Raw genomic sequence first — 12265 nt, 5'->3', positions numbered from 1 at the left:
ATTTTACTTGCTAAAATAATGATTGTGCAATTTTGCATAGAACAGTGCATCAAAATATTCATTCTTGTGACCAAATACCAACATTACTAATCTGTAAATGTATGACTTCAAAAAGTTGAGTCTTCTAAACAATTGCTTCTATCTTTTTTCCTGTAAAGCATAACTCCACTAATTATGCTAAACAGTTTGTTATAAAGGGTATCATTCGATAGAGGATAGGATAGACATGATGTGCAAATAGCTCTGTGTGGGTGATTATCACCTTAAAGCCTGCTGTTGGCAGATGAGTCAGAGTTTAGAGACAGACCATGCACCCAAGTGCAAGATGCAATCACAATAATCAAACAGTATTTTTTGCTTTGTTCTCTATGTTTTTGTTCTTCCTTACAGTCAATTTTAAATTAAGATAACTTTTTTTTTTATGATAATGAATGCAAGACGCAGAAGTGGAAAAAAAAAAAAAAGACTGAATGGGCACTTTCTTATTTTATTTTCTTAACCTTGAAAAATCTTGTAGGTATTTTGTTGGAGCTAAAATAGTGTCTGGATGAGTGTAGCTTTACTTGTTTTTCACATTTGTCATGAAATTTTAATATGGTAAATATATATCTTAAAAGGTGGTGAGAGCAAATACTAGTGGATTTTTTGTTTGTTTTTTAATAACAACACAAAGTATTTTGGACCTGATTTTGCCCTCTTGCAGTAACCAAGAAGTTCTCTCATTGAATCTTCAATCAAAGCCATTACCATGCCAAGCTCTGGACTAGAGTCTATACCCAACACATGTCAGCAGGGCATAAACATCCATAACTAGGTTGTACATTACTTTCCTATTATTATTTGAGGTCAAGTTTTACAGAAAGCTGTACTGTTGAGATACCATTAAGATATTTATCTCCTTAAAACATTCAAATATTGTCTTCAGACAGTGTCTATTATTTTGGACATAAGCAAAATATTCTCATTTCAACTTAATTTTACCCAAATCTGACCTTCTAATAAATAATATTGTTAATCAGGCTTACAGTCTAAGGCAATCACCTTATCAGATAACTGATTATAATATCAAGCCAGTATTTGTTTTCCCTCCTTTAATGCTTTGAAGCTCTTGGAATCTTTTGCTTTAAAAATTAGATTTTCCACTATATTAAAACATTACTGAGCTGAAAGAAGGTACAAACAGCCTTTGTGCTATGATGTGCTCATTTGAATACTGGATCTGAGAGACATTTACATTCCAAATAATTCCGTTGTGGGTAGTTTTACGTGGTAGGAGTCATGACAAAGCCAGTTTCCTGCTGTATAGGTAGGGTGTGACCCCTGAAGGTGAGGAAGCAGAGCTGAGCCCAGCACAGAGTAGAAGCTGCCTCTTTGCAGGGATTTTGAGGGCAGGGTCAGAAGCCACCAGTGCAGCCCCAGGGAGCACTGAGAGCTCATTGGGATAGGACCTGGGGGAGCTTGTGTTGCAGTTTTGGTTTTGCCAGATCCACCAATTTTAACAGATAAGAAGAGCTGTGCTCAGCAGTCTCATAGACACAGCCACTGACAGTTTAGAGTTGCTTCTCATTGCTGTTTCCAGTTTTCCATCATCATCTTGAGTTAGTTTAAATCAATCAACCAAATAGTGTTTTCAATGCTTTTTGATTTGCCGTAATATATAGAAAATTACTCAGTTCATAGTTATCTTTCTTTTAACCATTAACAAATAATCAAGTGGTAGGACACTCTAGAAAATAAGATACCAACATTCCCATATGTACCATGGTACCCATGCAAAACACATGGTGCTTGCAATATGCAAGTTGAGCTCAGTTATTCAAGGAAGTTTATAGAGAGTAGAAACAATCCAAAAAGATATTTTAAAATCTAATTATTTACAAAGCATGGGGAGAAATTGCCAGGAAAAAAACATATTTCTATGTTACCTTCTCATCTTTTTCTTTCTGTTCCTTAAGACATGCAATCAGTTAATTTTACAGACTAAAGCAAAGAATGAGGTTTCCAAATCAGCATAGTGATTTTTTGAAAAAAATCTTAATTTCCTGTTCATCAGTTGTGAATTACTGTACAGAAATTCCAGGCAATCAGCCAGTTTTAGCATTTTTATAGGAAAAAGCAGAACCAGTCCAAATAAAAAATAGCAACCCCTGCAAACTATCAACAAAGTAAATTTTTTTTTTTATGAGAAGGTGCCTAAATGTTTCATCCCCAAAATACTTGAATTCAGGGTGCACTTCTATAAACATATTAGTGGAAATACTTAAAATTGAAGAATTCCCTCAGCCCTCACTATTTTGAGAATCAGTCAACAATTTGTTCAAATCAGCTGTATTTTTTTTCTGATATCTGAAGGTTTCCAGAGTTGGATCCTTGGATTATTTTTTTAAGCCTCTATAAAGATCACTTTCTTTTTTACTCTACAAGTGGACACATAAAGGACTAATTACATTTAAATTCTTCCAACAGTTATAAAAGCTGTTATGGCTGAGGAGCTACAATAAAACAACCACATCTTCACATTTATGCAGAATCCTTCTTTTCTTCAAAGGAGCAGGTATGAAACTTCCTACATTGTTCCAAGAAAGATTGCCAAATATCAGCCAAGGATTTTTTTTAACTTAATAAAATAAAGGGTTGATTAAAAAAAAAAAATCAGTGTTTCTCTCTTTCAGTGATTTAGATTTTGCAGTTTAATGAAATGATAAAAGGCAAATTTTATGTGAGGTAGATTATCATAACTTGAAAAAGACCAAAGGAGATAGAAATGCCGTAACAATGATATGATGATTGCAAGAAGTGGTGGAATACAATGTGATATAAACACACTCGATTACTCCAGCAGCTACTAAATCAGCCAGTAATTTCAGTGAACATTATTTCTTTAAAATCCTATTTTTTTTTTCAGTATTGGCACCTAAAACAACTGTCATGTCCACTGTCCTCAGCAGACATCTATAATTTAGAACAGATATTTACTGCTGCCTACTCATGGCTTAAAATAGGCAGTGGCACGGCCAGCTTTCTATGGCTAGAGACTTGAAGTTCTACTGAATCATTAAATTTATACTGATACATTTTTAATTTTTGTTTGTTTGTTTTATTTTAAATGGAAAGAAAGAAAACATCTTAATCAGTGTATCTCACTAGGGTTCCTTATTGTTATTAAAAATTAAATTAATAATGATAGTAGCCAACACAAGTGCTCCCTGTCTGCCATTAGTGAGCATTATTTAAGACTTACAGATTTATGAGTAGTAATTTCCAACAGATGCACTGTTTGTGGGCTGGGCCAGCAGAATCACTTGAGGAGGTGATCAGACATTGTTGGCTGCAGAGCACAGGTGCCCAGGCAGCAGCAAAGAATTCCTGCACTCCATCACCTCTTCTCTCATCCCTGAGCAGACAGCCCCTCTCACTGGGAATACATTTTAATTTTATTGGCAGTGCAGTACTTGGTTGGAGTGAGAAACCAACAAAATGCCCATTAATTTCTGCCAAGATCTTGACAGGTTTTTTTTCACGTGCAGCTGTCTGGTTGGAATTAGGCTGAAACTACCCATTCATTTCCTTTATTTCCCCAATTTGAAACCATGATACAGCCCGTGGTGCAGACTGTACTTCCAGTGAAAATTTGAGACAGACTTTCTTCATTTAATATTGGAAGTAATTCTGATACTGCATATCAGGGAGGAAATAAAAGATTGGGAGGAGAAAAAGGAAATTATCATACATCTAATAAATATAATGCAGTAAGTTTTTCCTTACTTCATGAAAGTAAAATTTTTTTCCAATAGTTACTTTCTACATATAATTGGCTTTGGAACAATAGTAACTAAAAATGCAAAAATATCCAATGCAAATTTAAAATGTCATATCTGATTTTCTGCTCAGTCACACAGCTTGCATACCTCCACTCTTAAAGATGCCTACAGTAGCTTCACTTCTAAATATTAACACTCAAACATACATTTAGAAACTCTCACATATTTTAGCTTTGTTAGAATAGCTGTTGTGGAATATTTTACAGTCACTCAAAATAGTTCACCTTATAGAATACCTACAGCAAGATTAATTTATTATTCTGGTATATAATGACTCTAATTACAAAATGCAGTTTCCAGACATGGAACTGTTCTGGAAGAGATTGGTTTATCTAGTCAACTTCTCTATAAATAAAGCCCTTAGTGGTAATCACCAAGGACTAGAAATATTTTCACAGGTTGCTGTGAAAGAATAACTAGCTGCTAAATGAATCTTCCCAGTGTCTGTTCAAGGGATGACTCATCTGCTCCAATGTACATGTGGGAATGACAGACAACATTCTTGGACTTGGACATCTCACCTACCTTTTCAGATAAAGCATTTAAAGTCATCGCCACTTAAAAAAAAAATCAAATATATGAAGAAAGACCTTTATCAAGAAACATCTAATCTTGATGGAAATACAGGCCATGAACAGAGGATATGAGAAGAATATATCCTCTTTACCAAAGACTGAAAACAGCACATAACAGAAATACTAAGTCTCAGGAGCATTAACCACATTACCAGGCAGCAGCTGGTCTCAGCTGGATATAACCCTCAACAACCTCATCTAACTTTAAAGTTGACCCTGCCGTGAGCAAACTGTGGAAATAAATGACCTCCAGGAGTCCCTTCTAATATGGTTATAATTATCAGTAATAACCAGTAATAATCACTAGTAATAATACTTAAATGGTAATCTCCAGGCACTGTAAATATGTTCTTTATTGGTTTGGGTGCCCATTAAGAAACTCAGTTTAGTGTTATCTAATTTAAAGGGTCAGGGAATTTTTAATTATTTTGCAGTAAGTCACAGCCTTCATTTTAAGTAAGTTTACTAAAACAAGCACAGATCTATAGCATTTATAGGATTTCTAAGAAATATGAAATTTTTTTTCTGTCTTACAAGGAATGATTTTACTTGGACATGATATTACTTAGAGAAATCATAATCATGATAAATTATATCTCAAATATTACTGAGTATATCAGTTTGATTATGTAAAGTGTCTGACTTACTGATATAGGACCTACAGTTTATGAAATGACAAATTCCATTCCATTCCAAAAAGGCATTACAAATGAGTTAAATGTATGAATCAGATCCTTGCCTTGACACTATTAATTTTACTTAGGTAAAATTAATACCTAGGTCTCTGCAGTTGAAGACCACTATATATGTGAATTTTTATAGCAGTTGTGCCACACAGTACTCAAGAACACAAGTAGGATATTGGAGGCTCCAGTCTGAGATGTGACCAGTTTTCTGCAACAACTCTGATGCTGCACAGTGGCTAAAAGAAAAAAGGCTCAGGGAACAGCAGGACAACATAGTCCATAACAATTGCTTTTCCTTTCTTAGCTCCTGATTTTTATGTTAAGCCTAATGTCCAGTCACTTTAAAATGTTTAGGTCAAGTCTAAGTGTTCCTAAATCTACCAGAATTTTAACAGGGAATTAACTGCACAAGTAATTTGTCAGTGAGTGTCTGAGGAGGAGGAAGGTGGTCTCTCAGGTTTGTGGTAGCAGTCTGTCAGTGGAGGGGGCACGGGTTAGCACACCACCTAGTCATCACTAGGTACAGCCTGGAGATACTTTTTGTCATCCACTCTGACTGGGGCATTTGCACTTCCTATGTGTGGGAATTGGTGGATCTGACCTGTAGAGGCAGGTTGATGTTAGCAAATAAATAGACTGAGAATCTATCAAACTGACTTGAGTTTTTCTTTCTTCTATTTTCTTGATTGATAAGGAAAAAGGACAAAAATTAAAGAATCTGATGTAATTATGTGATTAAATTACAACTTGACCCATTCAATTGCAGAAGAGTGCCTAACAGCAAATGGCACAGTGCAGGTCCCCATCCTTTCCTTTAATTATTCTCTGTGTGAGACGACATTAGGGGCAGACAGCCCCACACAGACAATTCCTTTTCACCCTTGACAAATGGGTCAGAAGATACTTTGGGATGTCCTCCTTCTATATGAGATGTTTAAAGCCCCAGTCCTTTTATCATAGCTTCCCTACAGGATTTCCACTGAGATGGATGTAACAGTGAAACTCACCATCTAGGTAAAGATATACAGGCCTAGCCCTTTGATGCCAACCAGGCTGCAACAACTGCAGTCTACTCACTACCCAGATCAATTCCTCATACATAGAAGAGAAGGAAGAGCTCTCTCCCCACTAGTATCACCACAGCAAAGGCTGATGTGACCCTTCAGAAGAATTCTGTTTGTTTCAGACAAGACACAACCACTGCAGTAGTCAGAGAAAATGATAAAAACATGGTCTAAATCTGATGTTCAAAGCTAGGCAGATGGAAATGGAGAAACAAGTTTTCTTTCCTTCCCCACAAGCCCGTCCCCTTCACTTTCAGCTCCAGTACCATTCTTTTAAGGGTTGTCATTCCTCACTTGCTCAGCCCCATAACACACTAATCAAAGCGGATGAAGCTCTAAAGAGACACAGCTAATTCTATTGCTCACACAAAATGCTTCATGCAAGTAACACATTTTTTAAAACTTACAAGAAATTTAGATATTTAATGTCATGACAAAAAAAAAAATCAAGCTGTAAAATATATCAGCAGAGGTGATAGGAAATAGAAGAAACACACAAAAGTGTGAGAGCCAAAGAAAAGGCCCATTCTACTGGTAAATATATTTCTTCTGATAACAAGATATGTAATTCACTCAAAAGGCCCTGAAACAGGATGTTACAGTAAGATATGTGTCTTTGGTAAGAAATCCATATTTGTCTGATACTGTCGTTTTATCTCTGCAGAGCAGATTTAACACAATATGTTCCTGTTTTGTTCCTGATGTTAGAACCATATATATTGGCCTATGATATCGTCTCGTCATGAAAAATTGTATTTTAAGCCACAGAAGAGAAATTGTTATGCACAGTATTTTATGTCCATTTGGTGTTTTGGGAATCATCAATTGCTTGTTTTCTTGTTCACTGTGGAGTCATGTTCTGTCCTAGTGCAACTTAGACTAGTCCAGTAATAGCTGTGTGTAATCTGTCTTTGTCCATATGCTTGCCTGTTTAGAACAATATCACAGATGTAAATAACAAAACCTGATTTTTCCTGATGCATGCAGATCCTCCAAAGTTTGATAGGATATGGCCGAATATTTCTTCCCTTGAGGTTTCTAAACCAAACCAAGGTAGGATGCTGTAAAATTCCTAGTGGTCTACAGGTACTGAAATTGCTCTCAACGAGTCCCACGTGATGGCAAAAATAGTAACGATGATAATCCAACTCATTTTTCTCTGGTGCTAAGTGATGCTATCCTGTGAGAAAATAACTGTAAAACAAACCTCACCTGAAAAGGGAGTCTTCCAACACTCAGACTGTGCACTTTACTGCAAATACGGGAATAGTAGAAATACAGACTAAAATTTGTGATATACAGAAAGCCCAAGATAATTTTGTACTTGTTTAGATAGCACAATCTGTATTTTGAGTAAGTTTTGAGATTTTTAAGTGAACAAAGGTTGTCATTGTCAACATCAAAAGCATTTTTAATGTCTTGTTTCCACTTCATTTTCCCAAGTGAGCTGAGAAGCATTCTCAGCTTTCATGCCATGCATAATACAAGCAAGTTCTCTGCAGGAAAGACCCGAGGTTTTCTGCAATTGGAATGCTACACAAAAAATTGGCATGAGTAGCACTGGAAGAAACAAACTTACTTCTTAAGCTGACTAATAAAACTAAAATTTTTTTGTTAGTTGAAGAAGTATTCAGCTATACTTCACATTTCAAAGTGATTGCTCAGTATAAAAATAATGTCCTTCTGTTCTTATTTACTGCCCTTTCCTCCCACCAAAGTCCCTGCAGAAATCTGGCCTGTGGTTTGCTTTCATGTTCAAAGGGTGTCCTTTCTGTGCTATAACACACAGAGGTGGAGAATAAAATTAATGAAAAGGCAATCTAGAAAATGGCCACTAAACTAAACAAGATCTCTTGGGAATCTGTTGGGAATTACACTGGAAGGGCTCTTGTTAAATCTACAGATCACAACCGCCAAATCAAACATACGCATGTGCATGTGAAATCTATCATGTTATACATGCAAGTTTCTATGCACCCAACAAAACAGAAAATACTAATTAATCTGTGCTTTCTATAAGGATTAGAAATGTACTTCAGTTTGGATTATTCACATATATTTAAAACTAACTATCAGTGATAAAGTAATACCTTGTATTCCAATTTCATTTAGCTCCCATTGTATTTTCCAAGTTTTTGCATGTCTTTTTTAAACAAAAAAAAACCAAAAAAACACCCAGATTGATGGCTTTTCCTCTGTTCTCTGTAAGGATTAGCCTATGTTACTCAGAAGAATTTTAAATCAAAACATTTTCAATTTAATTATACTTAGCATTTCTAATGGATTTCATTGCTTAATTATACTGTGTGTGATCTAAGACCTAACTTCTTTGCAAAATACGTCTTGAACAGCAGAGAATTATTCAGTGTTTCTTCCCCAAAAATAAGAGTTTAAGTAAATTTAGTTTTGATGTTTTGGTAGGGAGCACAAAACACAAATACTTCAAAGCATTTCTATTCAGCTTTTGTGTATTCAGCAGTTTGCAGCATATTGTTACAGTGTTTAACATATAGATTAAACATTTCAGTTAAGGACAGCGTATGAAAAGAGCAATTACACAAATCTGGCTATATGTAATTATTTTATTGTGGGGTTTAGGTTTATACTGTTTGGCCAGAAAAAATATGCATTCAAATTCAATCAAACCCTTTTCAGACTACTCTGGTTACCATAAATCATTTGTCATGGATTGGGAGAAATCACCAAATAACCTCTAACACAAACCTGCCAAAGTGCATAGATGTGAATTAAATTGCCTTGATCTTGGATGTCACAGCTCAAATGATTCAATAATTGACAGTGTATAACTCATTTTTCTGTAACCTTACCCTTTCCTTACAAAAAAATAACCATTGTTAAATTTAAAAGTTAGAGAATAAAGATGTTTATTTTAATATACTGATTTGTTCCTATATGATACTTTTTCTAATTTGCTGTTCATTTTATTACCTATCCAGTTGCTCCCAAATTAGCTATGTCAACTGTTTCTTCTGTTCAAGTTGCAAACCACAAGAGAGGTAGGAATTCTAGGATTCATACAGTGATCCCATAGTGCTCTGTGTTGTGAAAACATTGCACTGTATGAATCTGGAATATCTGTGGAGTGTACCCATTAGTTTACTGGTGAGGCATCTTCATCGAATACAACAGAAGCATTAAGTCACATAAACATAAGCCATACAAAGAAAAATAAATATGCTTCTTAGACAGTTGTTGGTGGCAAATAACGTGACATGGCATTTATTTTTAAAGGAGTTAAATGTATGAATCAGATCCTTGCCTAGAAAGCAGATGTTTACTAGAGTCTTTTTTTCCTCAGTGATATGCATAAATTTAAAAGAGGAAACATAAGCAGATTAGTTGAGGGCAAACAATCCATAAAACATCAATTGTCCATGTCCTCAAGAAGTATCTGTAAATGCCATGGAATGTAATGCATTGTTGTGTCTTTTAATGCATTGTAAGTGTGCATTATGTCTTCATTTTATTGTAAGTGTGCAAATTCAGAGTGCAGGCATTACATTTTGAACTGATGTTCCAGTGTTCTATCAAAATAATGGAATTATATGGACATAGTAAAGGATGCCAATATTCTTTCTGACTTACAGGCAACCTGTTTCATTTGCATATCTATCATTCACAGTCTGAACCCTGAGATCTTTTCACTGTTTTTCCTCATCAATTTATCTGTAAAGAGTATGTATGAAGATGTTTTGTCTTTCTGCAACTATTGTGAATATCTCATTATTCATGAAATACATATTAACAAGGAAAAGGGTTATTAAGAAATGTTTGAACTTAGTTTGACCCATTTGATGAGATCATGGTAATGAGCCATAGTGTTTGTTATGAAGCAGGTAATTTCTAAGGTTACAATGAAATCTCTTTTGTTTGCCTTAGTGTATAGAGGAGGAACACAGAATGACTGGAAAATGGAAAAGAAAAAAGACTTGTGAATGCACTTTTAATGAATATGCTTTGTGCTTTTAATTAAAAAGTGACACTAATAGCTGTCTCATGCAACATGTCATAGTTCAGAAATTATGTTACACTTCCATGTGTGTTGATCATTGTTTCATGTGATGACATTTCATGTTTTAATGGTCGTAGCTGAAGCTTCAGCTGAACCTTGTCCCCACAATAACAGTATGTTATCTCAAAGATGTAAGTGCATAGCACCAGAATGGGGGCAGTGTTCAATTTATAGAAACAAAACAATTAAATTATCAATTTCATGAGCCTGCTTCAGTGGCTAATTTTATCATGCTTTCTGCAACAGAATCAAGATTGTTTCAGTAAAATCATTGCATTGGAAAATAATCAGGGAGGCTCAGAAAGTCAATGCTTTTGTGAGTCTGCAAGGGATTTGACAGTTCCTGAATCAGCCAAAAACAATGATCACAACATGGCAATCCCTTTTTCCTTCACATTAAACCTATCTAGCTGTCATTGCCTCTTCTGTGAGATTTTAGTTTCTGAACCATCCACTCCTTATTGTTACTCAGCTTATCTGTGTCTTTTCTGACGTGGTACTCAGAACTGCAAACAGCATTTTCTAACACTGTAAGAAGCTCATGTCATTTCACAATGGTTGGTAAACCATGTGCAGCCTGATTTTGATACTTTTCCCCCATCTCCTTCAGTGTTTGCTTGACTTTGCCAGTGTGTGACAGTGCTATAGGCTGCTAGCCAGAGCTGTGTGCCTAAAGACCCTAAGCTATGTTTCTGACAGGTCTTACAAGTAGAATACTTTCTGGTTAAGGTGAACCACATGATAGGCTGGAGGGGCCATGCAGCACTGACAGCTTCCCAGCTGGCATGGTGCTGAATGCAATTCTCTGTGCTATGTTTGAGTAGTTTAGAGTAACACCTCATATAGCCACTAGAGAAAGTAATTCCATTTTGATCATAGGAGGACTTTTTATATAGCTTGTTTTTGTAAGGACAGAGGGATGCAAAAATGACCAGGCCAACAGCAAAAAATTATTGCACTAATAACACAATGGGGTGGCAGGGGGGAAGCAAACATTATCACATAATTGATTTAATCCTTATTTGCCATTTATTTTCTTTTGTTCTTTTCCACTGCTAATGTTTGATCAGATATTGGACTGTTTTCAAGTTAACTGTGGTTTTTTCTGCACCATGTAATATTTACTAATCTGATCAAGATTCCTAGAGCATTAGTTCACTTTGAGACAAAGACTTTGTTTCACACATCATAGTTTTTACAAAAGAGCAATATCCATAGAAATGTAACCAAGTTCAAGAACTGGTCTCATTGTTTACCTTTCACACTGATGACCCACATCTGAACATGGGCAGGTCTTCTGCATATGTTTCGGAGTGTGTGCATACATCCAAGTGCTTCATAATTATTAGATGTTTCTTCACTCCAAATCATAACTTGGAGCAAGCCTTGTGTTACAGAGTGAAAAGCTTGATGTGCAGCTTTGTTTCTTGTACTGTTGTTATGGCTAATTATGTGTAGTAGTAATATTGAAGGTCATATTGCAGCTTCAGAGTGGAAGTAGTGCAGTCATTCATTCATTCATAAACTATTCTGAATTTCTTTCTGCTGCCTTAAATGCAAAAGATAATGTAGCATAGTCATCTTTTCTTTATAGTATACAGGCAAGTTATTTCCTCTAAATTCACCTGGAGTATGAAAATGTTTAGCAACAAGTCTGACCAACATACCAGTACAGTATTATCTCACCAAAACAAATTCTCTGTTGGTAGCACAAGACAGGTCCTTTGTCAGACAGAAAGACTGACAGCCTTGCTTCGGAATCCAAGATTCAGAAAGATCAGATTGCTGATCACCAGTCAGTGTTTCTAACTTTAAAAATCAAACATATAAACATAATCACACCAATTTTCCATGACTCCTGTTTGCTAGTGCTAGTTTCCACATTTAAATTTTGTCTGTTCCACACAGGCAGTTTTCACTTGAGCAAAATGGATATACCTGGGGAGAAATGCTGCAGGGTGGCTGGCTGAGATGCTGAATCAGACTGACCAGCTGAAAAAGACAACGAACATTAACATTTTTTTCCTCCCAACTCAGTTGTGTCAATTGAGTCTCATACTGAGACTGATACACCAAATGTTTTCCT

The 12265-nt window shown here is 35.6% G+C and overlaps 1 protein-coding gene across 6 annotated transcripts in view; it reads left to right on the top strand.

The window, feature by feature from the left end:
• The window catches only part of NTNG1 (netrin G1), a 156485-nt gene that overhangs the window by 109762 nt on the left and 34458 nt on the right, over positions 1-12265 (top strand). For 3 of the 6 annotated variants that reach the window (XM_058843174.1, XM_058843175.1, XM_058843176.1), the window contains exon 6: positions 7134-7199. The exons of 1 other annotated variant lie outside the window; for it this stretch is intronic. In XM_058843174.1, coding sequence (XP_058699157.1) covers positions 7134-7199 — 66 coding nt within the window. Of the gene's footprint in view, positions 1-2466; positions 2555-4262; positions 4279-7133; positions 7200-12265 lie in introns of those variants that run through there. 2 more of the 6 variants (XR_009278022.1, XR_009278021.1) reach the window with 2 other exon arrangements.

This window comes from Poecile atricapillus, chromosome 7, assembly GCF_030490865.1.
Source record: "Poecile atricapillus isolate bPoeAtr1 chromosome 7, bPoeAtr1.hap1, whole genome shotgun sequence".
Classification (NCBI taxonomy): domain Eukaryota; kingdom Metazoa; phylum Chordata; class Aves; order Passeriformes; family Paridae; genus Poecile; species Poecile atricapillus.
Note: the sequence above shows the minus strand (reverse complement) of the source record. Positions and strands in the feature narration are given on the sequence as shown.